The sequence below is a fragment of the Grampus griseus genome (genome assembly GCF_964374135.1).
Source record: "Grampus griseus genome assembly, chromosome: 9".
In the NCBI taxonomy this organism is placed as follows: Eukaryota; Metazoa; Chordata; class Mammalia; order Artiodactyla; family Delphinidae; genus Grampus; species Grampus griseus.
In genome coordinates, this window is record NC_139003.1 from 68578527 (window position 1) to 68604250 (window position 25724).

General features: G+C 35.4%; 1 protein-coding gene across 3 annotated transcripts in view; it reads right to left on the reverse strand.

The window, feature by feature from the left end:
- The window catches only part of CRPPA (CDP-L-ribitol pyrophosphorylase A), a gene marked incomplete at its 5' end in the record, with an annotated part of 305540 nt that overhangs the window by 134021 nt on the left and 145795 nt on the right, over positions 1–25724 (reverse strand). For all 3 annotated transcript variants that reach the window (XM_082662257.1, XM_082662256.1, XM_082662255.1), the window contains 2 exons: positions 13424–13516; positions 13974–14048. In XM_082662257.1, coding sequence (XP_082518383.1) covers positions 13424–13516; positions 13974–14048 — 168 coding nt within the window. The remainder of the gene's footprint in view (positions 1–13423; positions 13517–13973; positions 14049–25724) is intronic.

Genomic DNA, 25724 nt, shown 5'->3' on the forward strand with positions numbered 1-25724 from the left:
TTCCTGATGGGAGGGACTTGAGAACTTCATATTTTAAACAATCAATAGAAAAACCGAGTATTACTTTAAAACATGTAAAAAAATCATAAAATGAACATTTTTCAGATTACTTCACAAGATTGACTCTCTTATAAGGACATAACTCTGCCACTGCTGTATTCTGCTATTAATACAATTATCTGAAGCATTATGTACAACTACAATTAACTTAAGTAACATCTGTATCGTCTGTAACAAATTTTAGAACCAAAAGTTAAAAGCAATCCCAATATGAAGCACTGATTTGTTTAGCTACTATTATCTGAAACATTTAACTCTGTATTTATTTATTTACTTATTTTTCTGTTTGAGAAAACTGAGAAAAACTGTCAGAGAAAACAAATCACTGAAGAAGTTACAAAACACAGGTGTGTGATTCTTCACTGAGTTTAGTATATAATCTTTACATATTTTAGTGACTTGTCAAAATTTCATCTTACATGATAAAATGTATTACTGCTATTATTATTAAGGTTGTCTGCAGGCCATTTAGATCAGCATTTTCTGATTTTTTTAAAAAACAGGTATTTTTGGAGTTCACAAGTAAAGACACTCTATGCATTGGGGCAAACCACTACAAAAGTCCATTATAACACTTTGAATTTCTAAGAATAACTGATTCTGTTTTAATGTACCTACACTTGTAAGTGAAAATGTCAAGGCAAATTCAAGTCAGTAAACATTTCTGAATGCCTACACAAGCTGTCTTGAAAAAGGGGAAAAGACTCAGAGCACACGAATGTAAAGGAAGGATTCCAAGACAAAATATTGTCACTCATACTTTAAGGATAATAGGAGTCAAGCAAGCAAGCACTAGAAGAATGGAGTCTCAGGTAGAAAAACTCACCAGAGTAAACACAGATGTGTCAGGTAACACAGTACATGTGCAGAACTATAGTGGTTCAGTATTACCAGAGGGCAAATTGCTCAGTGAAGAAAGAAGAATAAGGATGATAAAATTAAGCAAGAGCCAGAACAGCCCAAGGCTTTATGATCTGACTGAGCTTTGTCCAGGAGGGGATGAGGAGTGTCTAGAAGGTTTAAATAATGACAGGGTTCAGGGCAGGGCACCCCCAAATATACCACTTTGACATACTGATTGTTTTGAATTAAAGTTACTTGAGAAACAGTGGGTATAAGGACACTCTGAGCCTCCTTTATGTCCCACCGAAAGCAGGAAATAAGTTTCCATGTGGAAGCCACCCTCCCTGTACCAGGAGGTAAACAGACATTCTTACGGCCAGAGACAGGGAATTCAGGGCCGAGAAGTCTGTGTAAACACACTCTGCTTAGTTTCTTCACTAATTAGTACTGAAGCCTAAGTTTCTTTGTCTGAAAGGGTATATCAACAGGCTGCTTTGATTACTCTTGGGTACCTTTGCACATACAAAATTAAATTTTTTTTTCTCCTGTTAATCTGCCTTGTATCAATTATTAGACCAGCCAAAAGAACTTAGAGGGGTAGAGGAAAATTTTTCCCTTCCTGACAATGAGAGTAACATAGTAGATTTGCAATTAGCAAAACCTGTTATAGTGGCTGTGATGAGGTCAAAACTGAAAACAAAAGAGACACTTTTGGGAGGGACGGTTCTTGTAAGGAAGAAGATGATTACAAACTTTTTAAACTTCATGCACTTAAACATTCCTGTCAAAACATAGGAATAATGAAAATCGGATGTAAAAATGTAGGAATTGGCACACAAGCAATACTTTAAATCATGAGACTGATGACCCAGAGAGTATACGTCTATTAAAGAATGTCTAACAGATATTTTAGTAAAGGTACTAAGTAAATGTGGCAAATAGATCGTTTCGGATTGACAATTTAAGCCAAAGTTCCAGAACCTATGGCCCATGAGTCAATCCAGCCTCCTGCCTGTTTTCTGTGAACGAAGTTCTATAGAAACACAGCCACACACGTTCTTTGACATCTTGTCTATGGCTGCTTTTGCACTATAGCAGAGTGGAATAGTTGCGACCAAGACCATGGTCGATGAAGTCTAAAGTATGCATTATCTGGCCCTCTACAAGAACAATTTGACACCCCTAATATAAAAAATTTATCTCAGATCCAGGGAGAGAAAACGGCCTCAATTATCTCCTGTAAAATGAGAGCATTCTACTAAACGATTTTTCAGACTCTTTTCTTCAACAATCTATTGTTACTTGAAAAGGGCAAGTATTGACATCCCTCATCAATGTCATGTGATAAAGTGAAATGAGCACAGGGCTTATTCTTGAACTGAGGATAACAGCATCTATGATAATCAACTCTTAGGATTGCTCTGAGGATTAAATAGGATTATTTACTTTAAAAGAAAAGGATAGTGACTCATTATGTCAAACATTCAATGAATGTTATTACTAACATTAACATAATTATACTAATAATATGCATTAGCAGGCCACATTTGGGGTTGGGGTGGGGTTGAGAATTATAAATGTCGTGAGAGCTGCATTTCTTACAAATGGGAAGAACAAGAAACAGAAGATCAGTTATATTTTCATTGGTTGAGCAAAAATCCTAGAACTCAGTTATTACCATAAACACAGTGAACTTTTTCAGAAGACATTTATAGTTCTTTCTCAAATGATCTAGAAATGGGTATAATACTCAGAGTACTCAGAAGAGACAGGCAGACTTAACAGTCCTGTCATTCCCAAATAAGAATTTTCCACTACTGACACTAGGATTATCTTGGCAACACCCGTTGCATTCTACCTTAGCAGGTACCAGTGAATAAAGTATCCCAGCATTTGAGTAGAATAAGTATAAACTTCAAAATCCCATAAAATAAAACTTGTGGTGCCTGGAAAACTGAATCATGCTATACTTTTCAAAAGTGTCACGTATAAACTTATTGCAAGTAGGGTTCAAGCCAAAGGATGTTTGGAACAAGAAGCTTTTTGCACTAATTCCTTCACCTTTCCATTCTTTCAATAAAAGAAAGTTGAGTTTCCAGAAAACTGCCTAAGTAATCTATTTTTAGGTAGCTATAGATTTTTATCCTAAGGGAATAGTGCTTAGGCTTGGAATATTCTTACCATCTTCCTGTCTGCTAATGACTCAAACCATGGACGAGATTTGTTTTACTGTCTTTGTTTTTTCTCAGAATGTGTAGCATTAGTACAGAGAAAATTTTGTAAAAAACATGATCCATCATACAAACACTATATAACTTGGCAAAAGCATTATAATATGAAAGGTATTTTACATTGTGCTTATACTTGGAATTCTATTAAAATTCAATTATTAAGGAGGCCTTGGAGGCATGTAACTTGCCTTTCCAAGTATAGGTTTTAGGATAAAAACTTCTGTTCAAACACACACACACACATAAAACACCAACACACAAACGCCTACAAAGCTTTTGGATATGAGTGAAATCTTTCTAATTATTTCTGCCAACAAGTTCACGATAATCATCTGCCTATTCAGCTTTCAGAAACAAACCATAAAGATCCTTCTCTAATGTTGCCTATTTTGCTATTATGCACCCAATTTCACAAAACATAAAATCAGAGATTATGCTTCCTCTCTTATTAAATGAAGCATTAAATCTTGGTACTTCTATCTCTTAAACATATCTTGGTTCTAGCCACTTCTGCACATTCGCTATAAAACTACCCTAGTCCATGGGCTTCCCTGGTGGCGCAGTGGTTGAGAGTCTGCCTGTCGATACAGGGGACATGGGTTCGTGCCCCGGTCTGGAAAGATCCCACATGCTGCGGAGCGGCTGGGCCCGTGAGCCATGGCCGCTGAGCCCGGGCGTCCAGAGCCTGTGCTCCGCAACGGGAGAGGCCACAACAGTGAGAGGCCCGCGTACTGCCAAAAAAAAAAAAAAAAAAAAAAAAAAACTACCCTAGTCCTAGCCACCACCATTATTTCTTAGACTACTGCAAGAGCCTCTAAATGAAATCAAATGCATCAAGGAATCCCTCTGGATCACTGTAGTCCATTCTCTGTGTTGCATCCAGAATGATGTGTAAAATGCAAAGCTGATCACATCAATTTCTACTGTGCAGTACTCCTTTATAGAGTTCAAACTTCGAAGGCCCACCTTGACCTAGACCTGTGCAGTTCTCACCTTAACTCTCCCCAATGTGTAATTCGTTCTCTCTGTTTCAGATACACTGGCTCTTTCCAGTTCTAACCATCCTATGTGCTACTCTTTCCAAATAGAAATGCTATTCCTCTTACTCCTCATAGACTCAGACCCCACTCAGCCTTCCAAATTTCAGCTTTCTCCCTTATACGTAAGAAGATCTATCCTGATATTCTAATTCCAGGCTAAATTGCCCCTTTCTCAAACAGACCTAATTACAGTTCTTACCTTAGGGTGGTGGAAAGAAGGGACAGATAGTGACCAGAGTCCTGTGACCTCCCAACCACCGCGTCACTTCTCGTCTTTTAATTAAGCTCATATTATTAAGAATCTTCATTTACAAAAACAAAATTAGCTAAATAAAATTATTTCCTTACTTCAGATCAAGATATGAAAATCTGGAAAATTAGCACATATGGAAATGCCTCATTCTTCTAAAGTAAGATGTAGTTTAAAAATGTATTACATTATGAAATAGGCTACATGTATGTCAAAATACCTGACACACACATGTTCAGTAAATGCTATATGAATTTATATTAAGCAATTAATTAGATAATGAAGAGACTAGGATAGCTCCCTGTAAAGTGCTAACTAGAAAGCACCTAAAGTAAGTTTAAGATGAATTAGTAAGAAACAGCATTGGTGTGAGTTTTAATGATTAATAAATCATTTTCAGAAGGCAGGACCTGGCTACACATGGAAGGATAGATTTCTTGGGAGATGGGAGAAAAATTAATCTTGCAACTGTTGTTAGAGAGAAAAAAAGGGATAAATGCAAAAAGGGAAGAGCTAGACTTAACGCAATAAAACCCAGCCTATGAAAGAGGAGGATAAATAAGAAAGAGGTAAACACAAGAGAAACCATTTTAAAAATCCCATGAGTCTTGTGATAAGGATTAAAGTACAGAAAGGTGTCAAAAATTGCTCAAAAAAGGAACATCCTACCACCTGATTCATATTGAACATGACTGTAATCATCTAAATTGCTCTACTATATCTTTATGTAAAAGACATCCGTCATGGATCATATAAAAGTAAAAAGACATCACAAAGTTTTGTAGTATAGACAATATTTTTAGAAAGAGAAGCTACTTAGATGCAATCAAGAACATCCTGCTCTTCTATAGATAAAAATTCTGACCTAAAGTTCAGAGACAGGAAATAACTTGACAAGGTTAGCAGGTGTGTTACTTGCACACACCTAGTACCTATACCTTGAATCCCACTCCAGGTTCACATCCTTACCTTGCCAAAGATCTCCTAAAACGTTACATAGCCAATTCTTTCTATTCAACACCGCCTTTACAAAAACAGAATTTTGTTTTCTCCATGAAGTAAAATCCTTTTAGATATTATAAACAAAGTCAGGCTTAGCTATGTTCATATTAACATATATGTTTCTAATAAATTACAGAAGTATAACATGTAATTTTAAAATAATAAACGGTACTGAAAATATATTTAGTCCCATCTTTGTAAAGAAATAGCATGACATAATTAAGCTAAGGGCCATTTCCACTGTTTAAAACAGAATCCAGTGCACAAAAAAAATCTAATAAAGGAAATCCCGACATAATTTTTAAAAACGGACTGACCAAACCAATTGTTTATTTCCTTTTCTAGGGCTAATATTCATGTAAGCCACTTAACAAAGGAGGCTATTTTCATTTATTTTGCCTCCTATTCATTTCATGTTAAATTTTATAAACTGATTTGCTAGGACGGCACTGGCAAATAAATTCACAAACAACTTTGTTCATCTGACCAAGTTTAGTAAACTACTTAAAATAGAAAATTAGTGATTCCAAACTCCATGCTTAATCAAGAAAAAAAAAATTATTCTGAAAACAGAGAAAAAGTTCTCTGGAATTCATTCTATTTGTACACCCATTAGAACATCATTCTATCTGAAAATAAATAACCTTTATTCATTAAAAGAAAGACTACCAGAAGGTATGTCCTATGAGAATCAGTTCTTTACACATCATCAGTTACATGTCCATCACAATTAATCTTAGGGAATTTCTATATCCCACAACACAAACTTTCTAGTAACCATTTAGCCGGAAGCAAAGATCTCCTAAAACTTAAAAAAGCAGTCAATTCTTTCTACTCAACACCTCCTACAAGAATGACTTCATCATTCCTCATCTTTGTGTTAGATATGAATCCCTTAGTGACTGAAAGGGCAAAAAGGTTCCAAACGTATTTTAAACCAATATTTACTTAGATTTTATTACTGATTTAGGCAGGAAATACCTGAGACTTACTATATGAGAAGAAAACAAATGAAAACATTTGTAGAATTTTGTGGAAGTGATTGCATTTCTGCCACTGAAGCTGTGTACAAACATGAAAGAGAGAACTTTAAAGTATCTTAAGTGATGACATCACAGATGTTTAACATATAATAAAGTTATAATTTTCTAAGGGAAAAATCAAGGTATCCATAAGGCTACAATAGCAACATGGTTGAGATAGGAATAGAAGAGGGAATGGGGCCTAATCCCTTCGTCATTCATTGGCTATTAATCACTCACATACATACATACACACACACACACACACACACACACACACACACACCACACACACACACACACACACACACAATATCCATTCAAAAATAAATGTAAATAAACTAGGACCTGAAACATTCATAGTTGACCCTTGAACAATATGGGGGGTTAGGGGCACCAACCCTTTGCACAGCTGAAAATCCACGCATAACTTACGGTCAGCCCTCCGAATACACGATTCCTCCTCCATCCCACAGTTCCTCAGCATCTGTGGATTCAACCAGCTAGGATCCTATAGTACTATAGTATTTACTACTAAAAAAAAATCTGCCCATAAGTGGACCTGCGCAGTTCAAACCAATATTGTTCTAAGGTAAACTGTGCCCCATAAAGAGTAAACCCAATAGGGAGCAGTGAGAATTATGATAGGAAGCGCTCTCTTTTTTGGTCTTATAAGAAATTTTGCCTTAAAAACACACTTTCTTAGTCCAGTAGTAATAAGGTTAACAGAATGAAATGTATAGAACAAGAAGTTAAAGGGAAAAATACACATGCTGGGTTCTGTTAAGAAATTTAACAGGACCACAGATTTTTATAACTTAAGTTCAATAAAGGCTCAGTACCCTGTGAAGCTAAAGAAAGAAACCATTAGCACTTAAAAGAAGGAATCAATGTGTTTTTCCAATTGTCATTTGTTCTTTATTAGGAAGAAATTTTAAACACATATATATATGTATATGTGTATTTTTAATCTCTTTCCATCTTATTATTTAACACATTCATGAGAGCATTAGAGTAACAAGTGTATATGATAAACTGCACATTGGATTGATTCTGTTCCTGGCTCTGCCACTGGTGAGTGTGGAACCTTCTGGAAACAATTTACATCTCTGTGACAGTTTCCCCAGATGTGAATGTATCAAGTGTCAATTGATGGTGGTTTTCCTTTTTTTTATTTGCTGACATGTTCAAATATTAAACATTTTGAAGTATTTTAAAGATCATGTATTCTGATCTATTATGTCAATAAACTACTTTCCTGTAACTAGAACTAAATTAGGCACTTTTGAAGGTTTATTTATGTTTTTCAAAGCATTAAAATTCCATATGGGAATTTCTGTTTTTTGCTTAAGTAAATTCATGAAAAGATTCCTATCTCTCCTAAAGCACCAATAAAATTATTGTCTACATTGTCAGGGGAAATTAGAGCTCTTGGATAATTATCCAGCTAATTACTGTAAAATTATTTTGCTGTGGAAAGTGATAAACTATTTTATCAAGTAAAATTAAAGAATCTGCTTCATTTCTCAGTTTTTAACTTCCACTTAAATTTGTGGTCAATTTCTTTCTGCTTTTAAAAATTAAACTTTTGGTGCCTATTATATGAATCAGCTATGCTCACTGAATAAGTAAGAATATACTGTCCATTATCTCATCTGATAGTAGTACTAAAGAATATTTTGTGGAAATCTTGCCAGATCCAAAAAAAGTAGAATCTCTATTTTATTTTCTGGACCTGGAAAGTATTTTTTGACAGTGTTACATTTGATTTTAGATAAGCTTGGATGGAAAACAGCTACACTTAGCTTTGTCTTCTGAAAATCTCCATTACCAGGGAAAAAACACTTCTCTGATCATTAATTTCTAAGCAAAGACAACCTACGATTCAGACTCTTAACACTTTTGTGTCTTGTACAATTTAAATAGAAGCCTATGGGGTTTTTTTGGAGTGATTTTTGTATCAGAAACTTTATGAATTTACCTTTTACTATTCTAATAGATCTCAAATATTGTCTTTTCTAAATATTTGTTTATCATTGCTTAAGTAGTGAACAAAAATATTTGTTTATCATTACTTAAGTAGTGAAAAAAACAAATAATAGAAAAGAGAAAACTGAACATGTCCCATGTTGATAGTTATTGTATCAGATGATTCCAAAAGAGCTTTCAGATGACCCTCTTGCTGCAATCTGGAAAAGGTGCTAGCAGTACTATACACCCCCTGGTAACCACAAGAACGACAGGCTAACAAAAACTTCAGTCAACTCGGGATAAAAACTTGGCTCCTTGATAACTTACGTGATAGACTAAACAGCATCAAAAATCACATCTGAAAAGGATTCTTAAACATAATTCTTATACAACTTTACGAAAGAAAGCATTGGCCTTTAATGTTTATAAGGTTTCTCTTGTTAAAAAAACACAGAAAGTGATCTAAATTTTTAAAATTACTTCATGCCAACCAGTTTCTAGTTTTAAAAAGGCTTTTTTTTTCTTTCAAGTAGAGACTAGTCTAGTACAAGGTGTGATTGCTATCCAAATATGTGTTCCCAAAGGCTCACAGTTGAAAGATTGCATACAATAACAAACGTCATCCTAAGCCACACAGATGCACTGAGAAACAGAATGCTTAAACAGTGACCCCACCCAACTATCTCTCCTCACTTTAATGCAAGCACCTATTTTATCATCCGTCAGTCTCCAGCTGACTACAGAAATTTGGAAAGTTCTGATAACTCATTATAACTACAATTAAGTTATACCTACCAAAACAGAAGATTTTTTAAGTTGATCAAATTAACATTGATAAATTCCTTAAATCATATTCAACATCATCAAGAATTAAGAAGCAGGCAAAATGAGACTACTTAAAATACATAAAAAGAATATAAGAATGATGACCAAATAGATAGTCCAAAAAGGTATTTTGAACATAGTAATAAAGAATATTTCTCACAAAACTAAAAATAACCAAAAATATTTTCGCAAAAATGACCAGTTGAAATGAAGCATGTCACAACATATCATATAAATGTCTACAAGATCATTCAAAAAAGTTTATTTTTGCAAACATAATCTAAATTTTAAAAATAGAAGATAAAATTATTTTAATAAATATCTTAGTTCTTCTAAAATAAAATCCCAATTATTTGTCCTACTTCTCATGCTAAAATTTTGTTCCTTTCTCTACATGGATCTTAGAGCAGTAGCCTCTACCTATGCTAGTTTATCTTAGATAACAAAAACCTCCTGCATTAAGTATTTCCTAACCCATTTTGCTTTCATAAAATCCAGGGAGAAGTTGATCTCTGATCTTTGAACAACCAAGAATCCTACAGAACCCAAACTAAAACCTAAGTATCCTAAATACCTAGAACCCAGCACCATTAACCGTCCATTCCTTTAGTAGTTAGCTCCCTCCAAGGTGTAAACACTCCAGAATGAACTTGAAAGTCACACGTACCTTCTGAATGACTACTGAATGACAGCTAACCAGGGTATTCCAAAATATTTTTCTGGATCTACATAAGAATATAATAGAAGAGATATGTGGGCTTCATCAATACTGTAGTCCTGACATTAATTTTTTAGCACTGAGAACATGATCTAATGTTTTCGTCAAACAAACGCCCCAGCTAAACTGACTTTCAGTCCCTTTTCTTCTGAATATTTGTCCTTGTACAGTAAAACATGATGACACTGCAAATGAGGGCCTTAACTAAATACCCTCTGAGTTGAAAAAACCCTCACAAACACCTACTCAACCACAATTTTCCTTTCATCTGACTGATTCCGACCAAGCCTTCCTCTCTTCAGATGGACTGAAAATCAAAGTTGATAAACCATGGCACAGGAAAAAGGACCACTGTACTACATGTCAGCCAAGAAAAAATAGGCCTGTGAACATTTACAATACATGCATTCAATAACTATTGAATCACATAATCCCCAAATAAAAATGGAGATACTTTTCTATGACTCGGATGTCACTTTGGATTTATTTTCTGATGAATAAAATCTACCTGTTGAGGGAAGCAAATGAACAGACTCTTCTCAGAATTTAAAAGTGCTTTAAAAAGCCTTATTTAAAAAAAAAAAAAATCCCCCACGGTAGGGTCCTTTTTGTCTTGGCTTAATCTTCTAGAGAAGTAATTCAGATAGAAGCAAAGTAAACACACCACAGCCTCAGAGCTATCTGATTCACATAATATCTTTTCAATTACATATATATGTATATATGTCTGCATATGTATTCATACTTTCATATCCACACACTATATGTGTATGCACTGTTCCCACTTAACTAATGTAAAAATTGTGTCCCCAGATATCTAGACTCAACTTTAAGTCTTCTATTCTACACTATATTTTCCACACAACTATTTATTTGGGGAATATTTGAATGATTCTGCCAAATTTTAAGTCACAGGGAAACTGAAATGGCCTTTTGGCAATTTGGGGGTAAAGCAGCATCAGAAGGAAAAAAAGATGAAGGCTTTACACAATCATTTACAGGACAATTAAAAAATCCAGAGACAATTTACTTGACTCTCAATCCAACAAGGCAGTATTCTTTACCTTTCCAGTGATTTGTTCCACCCCAAGGATACAGATTCCAGATATGTTCTAGAGACATTTTCCTATTAAGTTTAATAATAACCCTAATAATCACCACACTGATTCTACCTATGTAATGGGAAAATAACAGGTAGACAAGTATTAACTACAGAGTGACAACTCTCCAGTTTAAAGTGAACATTTTACAGTTTTTATAGCATATTGACTTAGCGTATACTGACTTATAATAATACTATTCTAAAACTAGTTCTCGTAGACACTTCCTTCCTAACTAGAGGATTGTCCATCTTTTCCCTTAGTTTAATACAGAACACTAGGTAGCCAAAAAAAGAATGAAAATCTGGCATTTACTAGGATATGTGAAATGGAACTCTACAGGAGTCAAGAGAAAACTAAATGCAAATATTTATGGAAGCAATGCAAAGGACTGAACTTGAGATACAATAGTAACAATAAACTACAAGAACTAACAGTTTAAAAATGCTGTGTGTGTGTATGTATTTGGTGAAGAGAAGCAGAGGAAAGGGGTAGAAGGAAAATTCATTGATGACACAGATTCCCACCTGCATGCCTGCCACAACTATACTGCCACTAAGAGAAGTCAACTGATGGGGAATGTGCTTCTGGGAGAGATCTGACATGCTAGGTGTGAGAAGATAGTCAAGTACTCAAATGGAAGTACCTGATAAAATGCTGAACAATGTAGGACTGAAGCTCAGGAATCAGATTAGAGCAGCATCAGTGAGCTTTGGTTCGTCTCATCCAAATTGGAAAGAGCAGGAGCTAGACTATTAAATGAAACTAACATTGCACGGCTGCCAAGGGCCCAGCACTATAATATCAACTACATTTTACATTCAATCATTTTAATCCTGACAGTGATTTAAGAAGTAGGGCTACTAGCCTCATTTCTAAAAGGAGGAAAGCAAGCCTCAGAAAAGTTAAGTAACTTGACCAAGGAAGCAAGGTATTCTGAATTCAAAGCCTTTGCTCTCTTTACAGCACTCTTCTGCCTCTTCAGAAGAATATCTGGGGACATGGTGTGAATGAGATTTCTAAGAAAGTTAATGTGGAGCGATGAATAGGGAGCCAAACAGAACTCTGAATTTATCTCCAACCTATGAAGACTTAGAGCCCTTCAGCATTCGGAACATTTCATGCTGTTCCTAAAAATATCAATGAAAACATCTATATTTCTGTTAAAATCATTCACATGAGGAATCTGGGTTTCCATGACCAGCAGCACTCATGGAACTCATCTCTAGGGCATAAAATCAAATACAATAGGCAGGTGAAATCATCAAACTTCCCCCAATTGCTAATCTGTTTCTACTTGCATGGCTCAGTCTAGAGCTACTTATTTTTAGTGCAAATTTTCTTTATTCTGTATTAACAATCTCACCTAACAAGAATTTAATTCCCACACTATGGCACAGGCCTGAGCTTTATGAATTCAACAATTGCTAAGCAATTGTTTTGAAAATTTCATGTTTGGAACTCCTTCCCACAGCAAAATGCTGTTGACAACAGATTCTTCTCAGCTAGTTTGTCAGTCCTGGGCTCTGGTTTTGTTACTTCCTGGTCTTGCCCTCTGAAATACCCCTCTGCTGCACAGTTAAAAAGGCCAATCAAGTGAATTCTGTACTAAACATACATTTTTAGGCTTTCACAGAAAAGATCTCTCCCAAACTTTCATGGGCCATTTTTCTAGGACTTCTCTTTTATCTGTTGCTCATTCTACATTTTTTTTTTTTTTTTTTTTTTGCGGTGCGCGAGCCTCTCACTGCTGTGGTCTCTCCCGTTGCGGAGCACAGGCTCCGGACGCGCAGGCTCAGCAGCCATGGCTCACGGGCCCAGCCACTCCGCGGCATGGGGGATCCTCCCAGACCGGGGCACGAACCTGTGTCCCCTGCATCAGCAGGCGGACTCTCAACCACTGCGCCACCAGGGAAGTCCACTCATTCTACTTTTGCTGTCCATGGAACAGAGAAGATGAAACAACCTAAGAGTATTTTCTTCCATCTGATTTGTGCCCCTCAGTTTTTTAACTTTGGGATTTCTTCTCTAATGGCATTCTGGTAGTACACTAAAATAAAGCTCTTTCACATTATCCAAACAACAAGTCAACTCAGCAATAACCTCTGAAATTCTAATGAAGGAAAAGACATGCAATTTTTACTAGGGTGAAAACCTATCAGTTCAACCAAATAATTGAAATAATAAGGACCTGCAGTCAGATTACTCAAAGCAAGAAAGTGCGTTCAAGAACCCACCGAGAAGAGTTTTTTCGTTTGGGTTTAGATGGATTTCTTCAGTTGGATGAAATTTTGTTAAAAAGAAAAGTTGAATTTCAAGGAACAAAGCCTAAGTTTGAAAAATCTGCATTAATTCACTTACTGAAATAACAACAACAGGATATAAAATGGAAAGATTACTCTCTTCAAGCATATTCAGTAATTTCTGGGTTTCTTCAAAATCAGAGGTCATAACCTGAAAGACCAGAAAAATAAAAGAAGTTCTTAAGTGACTTAGTTCATTCAAGTAGAAAAATGGAGAGCTTTTAAACATTTAAACATTCAAAATATCTATCAAGCTTAATTTTAAATTTTCAAACAATGTTAAAGGATACCCATAAGATTATAGCTATTAAAATTTTTTTAATTCATTAATTCAAACCTATCTTCTTATCTACTTTTTACCAGAAATTTGAAAATACCGTTTAAAGAAATATCACCCTCTTCTCATTACGTGAACTAGGTTGTTAGAAAATGTTATTTCCCTATTTCAAAAGACAAAAATAACATTTCTAAATACATATTGAATAACACAACTCACCTATCAAAATCTTAAATTCAAATACTTAAGAAACAAGAAAACTAACTACTTGTCAAACATTACATTTATACAAATCTTCAAGTGCTTTCAATCATTTGTATTAACTACTTACATTCACACAAACAAAATTGTAGCATTGCTCTAAGATGATTTGCTGAAGATCTCTGCCAGATGTGACTTTTACATGCTAGGAGAAAAAATTAGAGGAAAAAAGAGTTTACAAACTAGATAGAAAGACCAAACATGAGCATAAACAACTTTATGAGCACAAAATTTCTATAGGCACATAACGCCAAGGACCATGCATAAGAGCAAAATAATTCAGACTGAAGTTTATGAGGCTACCAAAAAAACCCACTTGAAGTAGTCCCAAAATAATTAACATTATTGTAGCAAATAAGGATATAGGAAATTGTTTTAGATAAAAAAATGTTGAAAAGGCTCAAGATATATTCAGGAATAGGCAAATAGTCTGGTTTTTCTTATACAAAAAATATACAGTAGAAAATATTTGAATAAAATTTAAAAATTGGTTAGACAAGAATTTTTAGAGAATTCTGGAAGCATGTTAAATACTACAGTTACAAAGAATACATTTAACTAAATATGGAATGACTAGAAACAGGGAAAGCAACAAGAGATTACCATCATAGGCCACCTTCTGAGGGTCCAGATCAAGATAGCAGAGTAGGAAGATCCTGAGCTCACCCCTCCCATGAAACACCAAAACTACAACTACATATAGAATGACTATCTCTGAGAATGACTTGAAGATTAGCAGAACAGACTTTCTACAACCAATGCTATAAAGAAAAGGCCACATCAAGACAGGAAGGACGGGCAGAGGGGCAGACATGCAGTCTAATCAGAACCCCCACCCCCAGTGCAGCTGTCCATAAGCAGGAGGGATATCGCAACCATGAAGGTTCCCCCTGAGGAGCTAGGAGCTAGGAGCTAGGAGCCCCACATTGGACTCCCCATCCCGAGGGGCCTGCACCAGGAAGATGAGCCCCCATAACATCTGCCTTTGAAAACCAGTGGGGCGCACATCCGGGAGAGGTAGAGGGCTGTGAGAAATCAAGATACTGCTCGTGAAAGGCTCACACACAAACTCACTCAGAGTCCCAGCACAGAGGCAGAGCCCTGAAAAGAGCCGAGGTATTATCAAAGGAAATTTACTGACTAATTTCAGGGCTTGTGCTGGAGGGGCAGAAATCTGGTAGAACTCTCTCCAGGGACAGTGGCAGGCAACATTTTTTTTTTTCAAACTCTTCTACCTACCAGGCCGTTGCCATTTCTGCCACTGTTCATCAACCTAGTTAACCCATGTGCCCCACCCCAGTATTCCCCTGAGGAACAGCCCTCCTCAACCCACCCAACCCGGCTAGCTTCTCCAAAGTACCTGCTGCCCCACCCCACCCAGTGGCTGGCCTCAGTCAGCACCAGCACCTCTCCAAAGTGGCTCCTGCTCTCAGAAGCCAGCCCCACACATCAGCAGGCCAGGAGCAGTTGTGGCCAGACCTCTCAGCCAGCCAGGCCAAGAACCAGCACACCGTTTCAGCATGCCTGCAACAACTGTGGCCCAACCACAAGAGGAGGGCACAATGACCAGGGGAGACTGCACCATCAGGCCCCACAGGACACCATTTATACAAGGTCACTCTTTCAAAACCAGGAGATGTAGCTGATATACCTAATACACAGAAACAGAGTTAGGTAAAATGAGGAAACAAAAGACTATCTTCCAAATGGAAGTTGGCAAAACTTCAAAAAAAGAACTCAACAAAATGAAAATGAACAGTTCTATCAGATAAAGAGTTCAAATTAACAGTAATAAATAACCTCACTGAATGGAGAGAAGTATGTGAACTCAGTGAGAACTTAAAAAGAAAATATAAAAATGAGCCAATCAGAGCTGAAGAATACAATAACTATAATGAAAAATACACTAGAGGGAATCAACAAGAGATCAGAAGATGCAGAAGAATGAATCATCAATCTGCATGATAGGGTACTTGTAATCACCCAATCAAAACAACAAAAATAAAAAAAGAATTTTAAAAAATGAGAACAAAAGAAAAAGGGACCTCTGATACAACATCAAGTATACTAACATTTGAAGCACAGGGGCCCCAGAAGGCAAAGAGAGACAAGGACACAAAACCTATTTGAAAAAACAATGGCTAAAAACTTCCCAAATCTGGGGAAGGAAACAGACATCCATGTCCAGGAAGCACAGACAGTACCAAACAAGATGAACCCAAAGAGACCCACACCAAGACACATTATAATTAAAATGTCAAAATTTAAATATAAAGAGGGAATTTTAAAATCAGCAAGAGAAAAGCAACTAGTTACATACAAGGGAACAGCCCCACAAGACTATCAGCTACTTTTCGGCAGAAACTTTATAGGCCCCAGAAGAGACTAGCATGATATATTCAAAGTACAGAAAGGAGAAAACTTACAACCAAGAATACTCTACCTGGCAAGATACAGAGTTTCCCAGAAGCAAAAGCTAAAGTAGTTCATCACCACAAAACTGGCCTTATAAGAAATGTTAAAGGGAATTCTTTAAATGGAAAAGGCCATAGCTAGAAACCAGAAATTTATGAAGGAAAAACTCACTGGTAAAGGCAAACATATAGTAAAGGTAGTAGTAGATCAACCACCTATATAGCTAGTATGAAGATTAAAAGACAGAAGTAGTAAAATTGTATCTAAAATATTTATTTAAATGATACCCAAAGTAAAAAGATATAAAATATGACATCAAAAATATAAAGCATGGGTAAGAATAAAATGTTGTGCTTTTAGAACGTGTTTGAACTCAAGACGCCATCAACTTAAAATAGGCTACTATATACATAGTTTGTTATATATAAACCTTATGGTAACCCCAAGTCAAAAACGTCTAACAGATACACAAAAAATAGAGAAAGGAATCCAAACATAACACTAAAGAAAGTCATCAAATAAGAAGGGAAAAGAACCAGAGAAGAAGAAAGCGATAAAGAACTACAAAACCAATCAGAAAACAACTAACAAAATGACAATAAGTACATACCTAATCAACAGTCACTTCAATCAAAATGAACTAAATGCTATAATCAAAAGACACAGGTGGCTGAAAGGATAAAAAAAATAAGACCCATCTATAGGTCACCTTCAAGCAACTCACTTCATATCTAAAGACACACACAGACTAAAAGTGAAAGAATAGAAAAGATTTTCCATATAAGCTAGGGTAGCAATATGCATATCAGACAAAATAGACTTTAAAACAAAAAATGTAACAAGAGACAAAGAATGTCATTATATAAAGATAAAGGGATCAATTCAACAAGAGACTGTAACACTTATAAATATCTATGCACCCAAAAAAGGAGCAAATATAAAGCAAATATTAACACACATACAGGAAGGTATTGACAGTAATATGATAATAGTAGACTTTAACACTCCACTTACACCAATAGACATATCAGACAGAATATCAATAAGGAAACACTGGCCTTAAAGACACACTAGACCACTAAAAATAGATATATATATAGACCTTTCACCCCCAAAATAGCAGAATACACATTCTTTAAAAATACACATGAACATTCTCCAGGATAGATCTCATGTTAGGCCACAAAACAAGTCTCAATAAATTTAAGAAGACTGAAATCACACCAAGCATCTTTTCTGACCCAAACAGTATAAAACTATAAATCAATTACAAGAAGCAAACTGGAAAAAAAACCACAAACATTTTGGAGCCTAAACCAAAAGCTACTAATCAATTAATGGGTCAATGAAGAAATCAAAAAAAATACTCTGAAACAAATGAAAATGGAAAGACAATTGTTCCAAAATCTATGGGATGCAGTGAAAGCAGTTTTAGAAGGGATGCTTATAGTAATGCAGGCCTACCTCAAAAAACAAGAACAATCTCAAATAAACAATATAACTTCACACCTAAAGGAACCTGGAAAAGATGAATAAAAGAAACACAGTTAGTTGAAGGAAGGAAATGATGAAAATCAGAGCAAAAATAAATGAAATAGAGACTTTAAAAAAATCTTTTTAAATCAATGAAACTAAGAGCTGGGGTTTTAAAAAGATTTTAAAAATTCACAAAGCTTTAGAGAGACACATCGTGAAAAAAAGAAAGAGAGCCCAAATAAATAAAAAGAAAGAGAAGAAATTACAACTAATACCACAGAAATACAATGGACAAGAGATTACTGTTAATAATTATACACTAACAAATTGGACAACCTAAAAGAAACAGATAAATTCCTAGAAACATAAAATCTTCTAAGACTGAATCAGAAAAGAATAGAAAATCTGAACAGACTGATGACTGGTAATGAAATTAAATCAGTAATGAAAAAACTCCCAACAAACAAAAGTCTAGGATGTGAGGGCTTCACATGTGAATTCTATCAAACATTTAAATAAGACTTAATACCTACCCTTCTCTAACTATTCCAAAGAATTGAAAAGGAAGAAATGCCTTCAAACTCATTTTAGGAGGCCAGCATCACTGTGATACCAAAACCATATAACAACACTACAAAAAAAGAAAATTAATATTCATCAGGCCAATATCAATGATGAACATAGATGCAAAAATCCTCAACTAAATATTAGCAAACTGAATTCAACAATACATTAAAAGGATCATACACCATAATCAAGTGAGATTAATTCCAGGGACACAAGTCTGATTCAATATTCACACATCAATGAACATGATACAGCACATTCACAAAATGAAGAATAAAAATCATATGATCACCCCAATAGATCTAGAAGAAACTTTTGACAAAATTCAACATCCAGTTATGATGGAAACTCTTAATAAGGCAGGTATAGAGGGAACATACCTTAACATAAAAAAGGTCATATATGACAAACCCACAGCTAACATTATACTCAATGGTGAAGAGCTGAAAGATTTTCCTTTCAGATCAGGCAAAAGACAAGGATGCCCACCATCACCACTTCTATTCAACATAGTATGGGAAGTCCCAGCCACAGCAATCACACCAGAATAAGACACAAAAACAATACAAACTGGAAGAGAAAAAATAAAACTGTCACTATTTGCAGATGATATGACACTATGTATAGAAAACCCGACTCCACTAAAAACCTATTAGAATAAATGAATTCAGTAAAATTGTAGAATACAAAATATGTTGCAGTTCTGTACACTAATAATAAACTATCAGAAAGTGAAATTAAGAAGGCAATTCTATTTATAATTTTATCAAAAAGAATAAAATACCTAGGAATAAATTTAACCAAGGAGGTTAAAGACGTATACTATGAAAACTATAAAACATTGATGAAAGAAATTAAAGATGACACGATTAAGTGGAAAGACATACTGTGTTCATGGACTGGAAAAAAAATTTTGTTAAAATGATGATACTACCCAAAGCAATCTACAGATTCAGTACAGTCCCTATCAAAATACCAATGGCATTTATCGTAGAACTAATACAAATAATTCTAAAGTACCTATGGAATAACAAAGGACCCCAAATAGCCAAAGCAATCTTGAGAAAGAACACCAAACCTGGAGGTAACATGCTCCCTGATTTCAAACTATACTACAAAGCTATAGTAATCAAAACTGTATGTACTGGCACAAAAGCAGACATATAGATCAATGGAACAGAGGAGAGGGCCCAGAAATAAACCCACCCATATCTGGTTAATTAATTTATGACAAAGAAGCCAATAATACATAGTGTGGAAAGAAAGTCTCCTCAACAAATAGTTTTGAAAAAACTGGACAGTTACATTCAAAAGAATAAAACTGGACCACTTTCTTATACCACATACAAAAATATACTCAAGATAGATTAAAGACTTAAATGAAAGACCAGAAACCATAAAACTCCTAGAACAAAACATAGGCAGAACACTCTTTGACATAAATCACAGCAAATTTTTTTGGATCTGTCCCCTAAGGCAAAAGAAACAAAAGCAAAAATAAACAAATGAGACCTAATTAAACTTACAAGATTTTGAATAGCAAAGGAAATCATTGATAAAACAAAGATACAACCTACTGAATGGGAGTATTTGCAAATGATATGACCCAAAAAGGGTTAATATGCAAAATACATAAACAGCTCATACAACTGAATATCAAAACAAACACACAACCCAATCAAAAAATGGACGGAAGTCCTGAACAGACATTTCTCCAAAGAAGACATATAGAAGGCCAGCAGGCACATGGAAAGATGCTCAACATCACTAATCATCAGAGAAATGCAAATCAAAATCACCATGAGAGATCACCTCATACTTGTCAGAATGGCTATCATCAAAAAGACCACAAATAGCAAATGTTGGAGAAGGTGTGGGAAAAAAGGAACCCTAGTGCACTGTTGGTGAGAATGTAAACTGGTGCAGCCACTATGGAAAACGGTATCGAGGTTCCCCCAAAAATTAAAACTATAACTACTATACTAACCAGCAATTCCACTCTTGGGTATTTACCCAAAGAAAATGAAAACACTAATCAAAAAGATATAAGCACCACTGTGTTCAATGTAGCAGCCAAGATATGGAAGTGCCTGTTGATAGATGAATGCTTGAAGATGTGGAGGTGTGTGTGTATTTTATATATATATATAAAATACACACACACATATGTATGTATGCATACACAGTGGAATATACTCAGCCATAAAAAAGAATAAAATCTTGTCATTTGCGACAACATGGATGGAACATCCATGATATTCCAGAGGGTATTATGCTAAATGAAATAAGTCAGAGAGAGAAATACACTTATACATGGAATCTAAAAAACAAAACAAATGAACGAACAAAATAAAACATAAAGAAACTCATAGATAAGGGAGAACAAGCTGGTGGTTGCCAGAGGGGTGGGGATGGGGGAGGTAAGGGTATGGGCAAAACAGGTGAAGAACATAAAGTAGTACAAACTTGCAGTTACAAAGTAAGTCATGGAATGGAACGTACAACAAAGGGAATCTAGTCAATAATATTGCGGTAATTTTGTATGGTGACAGATGGTTACTAGACTTATTTTGGTGATCAATCCATAAGGTATATAAATGTTGAATCACAATGTCATACACCTAAAACTAATATGTCAACTATACCTCAATAAAAAAAAATAATAAAAACAAAAAGAAATTATTATATATGATAGAGAAATAAGATTTAAACTAGGGCAACAATAATAAGGGAAGATTATTACTAGAGGTAGTCCCAGACTAGATAGAAAATAGTACATACACTATAAAAGCTTTCCTAATAAAATTTTTCTTCCATATAGTTCAATGCTCTAATTATTCTCTAGTTTTTCTATTATAGCAATATGAACAAAAAACTACTAAACAAGGGCTCTGTTGTAATGATATCTCTGCTATAACTCTGTAAGAAGTCACATTTTCGTGGTTAATACTGGCATTACATTTAGAAAGCTTTACTTATGTATCTAAAATACAATGCTTGTTCCATAGTAAAACGTGAAACTCTGTATCTCTAAGAGCACTGCCTCTTCAGAAGAATTCAGCTTAATTCTACCTAATTTTGACGAAATATTTGAGAAAGAGAGGTAAAGGTTTTGAGATCTTAGCTACGCTATAGAAATCACCTGGCTCATGAATTTCAAGAATTTTACTTTGGTTTAAAGTTTTTGAGTACAAATTTCAGAGGGAAGATTATTCCAAAAAAAACAAAAAACAAAAAAAACTTCCATAGTCATCAGCCATGTATCAATAGTGAAATAAAATCAGCTTCCACTGTGCAACAGTAAGTTTGCTCAAGGAGTCTCATCTTCTAGATATTACAGGGAGATTATTTTTCAGGGGGTTCTCACGTATCCAAACATTTTAAAAGGCATGAATAGCTAGTATACTCCAAATTGGCTCTTCAAGGATGTTCACATAGCAGGCAGACTTGCAAAAATAGGCATCTCTCTTCTTGGAGCAAATTTGCTTACGTTGTAGAAAGTAAAGATAGAGACATCTCTCTCCATAGAGCAATCTGCTTGGCATTCTAGAGTAATAAAGACAATGTCTCTCTTGTAAGAGGAGGATGGGCTAGTTTGCCAGCAGTCCCTGTATAAGGGCAGTGCTTCCCGATATCTAGATTCTTCTTTAATACATTCCACTGCCTAGCAACAACCAGCCCTAATTGTATTTCCCCCGGGAGGAACTGCAATTCAGAAAATCAGTGCTGCACTGCTATCCTCCTTACTGCTACTGCTGTAACAAATTCTTTCCTCTGACCCTGGAGTTTCATGTCTTTTACCAATATTTACAATACTGGCATGAGTGTTCGCATAAAAATTGGGTATAATCCTCAAATCCTCCCTAGTTTCTGACTTGACAGATATGAAATAAGGCAACCACGTATCTCAACTTTAACAAGTGTGAGTGAATTCTGAACTCGAAAAAAAAAAGAAAATGACTTACTTTAAAAATTTTCTTTTTGGGGACTTCCCTGGGCAGTGGTTAAGAATCCGCCTGCCAATGCAGGGGACACGGGTTCAAGCCCTGGTCCGGGAAGATCCCACATGCTGTGGAGCAACTAAGCCCATGAACCACAACTACTGAGCCTGTGCTCTAGAGCGCATGAGCCACAACTACTGAGCCCGCGGGCCACAACTATTGAAGCCCATGCACCTAGAGCCCGTGCTCCACAACAAAGAGAAGCCACCGCAATGAGAAGCCCGTGCACCGCAATGAAGAGCAGCCCCCGCTGCCACAACTAGAGAAAGCCCCATGCAGCAACGAAGACCCAACGCAGCCATAAATAAATAAATAAACTAATTAATTAAATATTTTTCCTTTGGAGGTACATAAATAAGGTCTAGGATGAGAACATGAGGGATATTCCAATTTAGCTTTTAAAGTATTAAAACTGATAAAATTCTTGAGGACCCCATACTCTTAGGGTATGGGATCTCTGAGGACAGAAACATGTTTTTACCCAGTAGCAAATGCTTGACAAATAGGTTTTTAAAACTTAGCACAGTCTTGTTTCAAGAAGAAAAAGAAAAGTGTATGTTCTTAAAATCAACTATGTGGAAGTTTTTTAAAAAGGTAAAAAAAAAAAAACTCATCCAAAAATAACACTACCTAGAAATAATTACCCTGAACATCAGGTAAGTATCGTTTCAACAATCCTCTATTAATAATATATGCAGTAAACTGGTAGGACAAAAGGATGAAGGAACAAAAGCATTAGCACATTTTATGAAAATGGAATCATATGCATGCCATTTAAAAATTATTTAATGTTAGCAAAAAAAAAAAAAAAACCCATTAAATATAATAAAACTGAAGGTGCTGCTATACTTCAGATTATTCTTCACCTCCAGGGAGCTTTTCCTAAATGTTAAGTAAAATATCGTGAACAGGATTAAGACACTGGACTTTTCAATGGCAAAGCACTTCATTTGTAAGTCAGTACTAATTGATTTCCTACTATGAGAGAGAAAGAAATAGCACTTTGTAACTCTTCTACCCACTGTTCTGGTCACTTGTACTTTTCTACCCTGACAAGGTTTATTAGATTCATAGACTATTCTATAGCCATAATTCACACAATTTAGACATAATTTATCTATGCTCAAGACAACTGTTTTAAATAAAAACCTCTCCTTTTATAAATTCATTTTAATTCACTTCTTTATTTGATGAATTTCAGCTGCAAGTAGGTTTTGTTTGTTTTTTAATAAAAACCTCAACATTTTTACATTCCTAGAGTTCTTCATTCTATTAGTTGGAAGAATAGCTTACCTGGGAATAAAAGTTTAGTTCACACTTTCCCTTAGAGATTTGCAGTCTCTGTACCACTGTCTTCAAACACTGTTTCAAAGCATTGTCCAGATGCTTTTTAAAGTCCATGTGTCATCTACTCACTCTCTATTCACCATTTTTTTGGGGTAGATTTCAACATCAAGTAGTTCTACCAGGAAGTAGTCATAGAAGTTACATACGAATTTTTTTCCTGTTGTCTTTCTAACTAAATGACAATTTGGCTGGCGGTAGTATTCCTGGATTCCCCTTTGATTCCCTCCAAAGTTTATAGACAACGCTTCACTGTATGTATTTGGATAATAAGTACTGTGGAGGTACAAGAGGTCAGGCAGAGTGTCCTCCTTTCTATGAGTTTTGTTTTTGTTTTTTGCTCCTAGGTACCTACCTGAAGAATTCTTTATGAGGAGGTTCAAAATCTTAATTAGAATCAGACCATATTTAATTGTCAGTTGCTGTTCCTCAATTCTTCTTGAAAATATGCCCTCTACATCTTACAGAACTAGTTAGTCATTTCAAGGAAATATTCTTCTAACTTTCAGAATAACATCTTGGTTTGTCTACTTGACATATAAACATGATCCATATGTTGGATGCCTTTATTATCATTCACACCTATTCTCTTATTGATCATTTAGTTTTTACTTGGAATACACTGTGATTATCCCAAGTTTCCGTCTATGTTAATAACCTGACCTGACCTTTGCTATATTCTATGTCTAATGTACTAATTATTTCTATAACAGTGTGGCTCTAATTGTTTCCACAATTATCAGTTGCTCCATTAATCTCTTGCAATGCTGTCTTTTGAATTTTTAACCTTCTTGAATTCTGATTTTTACTGAGTTATTCTACAGAACCAAAAGGTGTGAGAATATTTTGAGGGACAGAGAGAGCCTTGAGGTTTCCTCCAGATTTTTAAAATCAGATTTGTGTGTTCTGTGATTTTCAGTATAAACTGTAGAGCTTACTAATTATTATTTTTACAAGATGAAGAGTTTTAAAATGGTAGGCACTGATAGTTTCCCCTGCCTCTGCTGAGATACCACTGAGAATTGAGGGATTTTCTGACTTTTCCCCAACCCTCATTTTTTTACCCCCTTTGAAAAAAATATGAAAACCAAACTACATTTTTTTCCATCTTGCAATTGAGACTGTTTTAATAATTGTTTCCAGTGAAATTTAACTCTTTTATTTGGTCATACTGCTTTCCTCCCAAACAGAAAACAAACAATATTTTCCATGCTTGAGTAAAGAAACTTAGATTCTACCTAAACATAGCAAAGGAGACTTTGACACCTTCAATAAACAAAGACCACCTTAGACAATGCTATTAGGCTGTTTATGAAAAAGTTCTATGGCATCATCTTAAGCTATCATTCCTGACGTTTCCACACTCAAACACAACAAATGGAACAATCTGCTGGCTAGAACTCCTTGTTCTGCAAATATTCTGGTTCGGAGAACATTTAAACAAAATTTAAAACAACCCTTCCAATGTGTTTAGTAAAATTTAAAAAGTATGTCCAAAAGAAAAACCCCCGCCATGAAATACTTTCCTTACATCATAAAAAAATACGAATTTACAAAATATTTACTACTAACAAAAAGCAAACATCTGCATATTCTAAGTACTATTTAAAGTAGGGATATTAGGAAGGAAGCTGCGTTGCCAAAAACTGTTTTCCATTTCAAGAAGAGTTAAGGCTTAACTAAGGCTGAAAAGCATTGGTTTCCAGTCCCATGAGTCAGAGGTTCAAAAACGTGTTTCCAGTCCCATGAGTCAGAGGTTCCCATGAGTGCTGAAAGCCAGCACTCTTTTTACAGAACATGTTGGCTGGATCATTTCTTAATCTGAATCCATCAATTTCCCACCTCCCTCCCATTCAAACAAGGGCACTAATGTGGGTATATACAAGGGAATCAGAGAGAGATACACTTTTCACTCTGTAGACAACACGTTAACAGTTAAAAGTCTTGTGGCTGCCAGAGGGTAGGGGAAACGGGGAGATGCTGGTCCAAGGGCAAAGTTTCAGTTATGCAAAATGAAT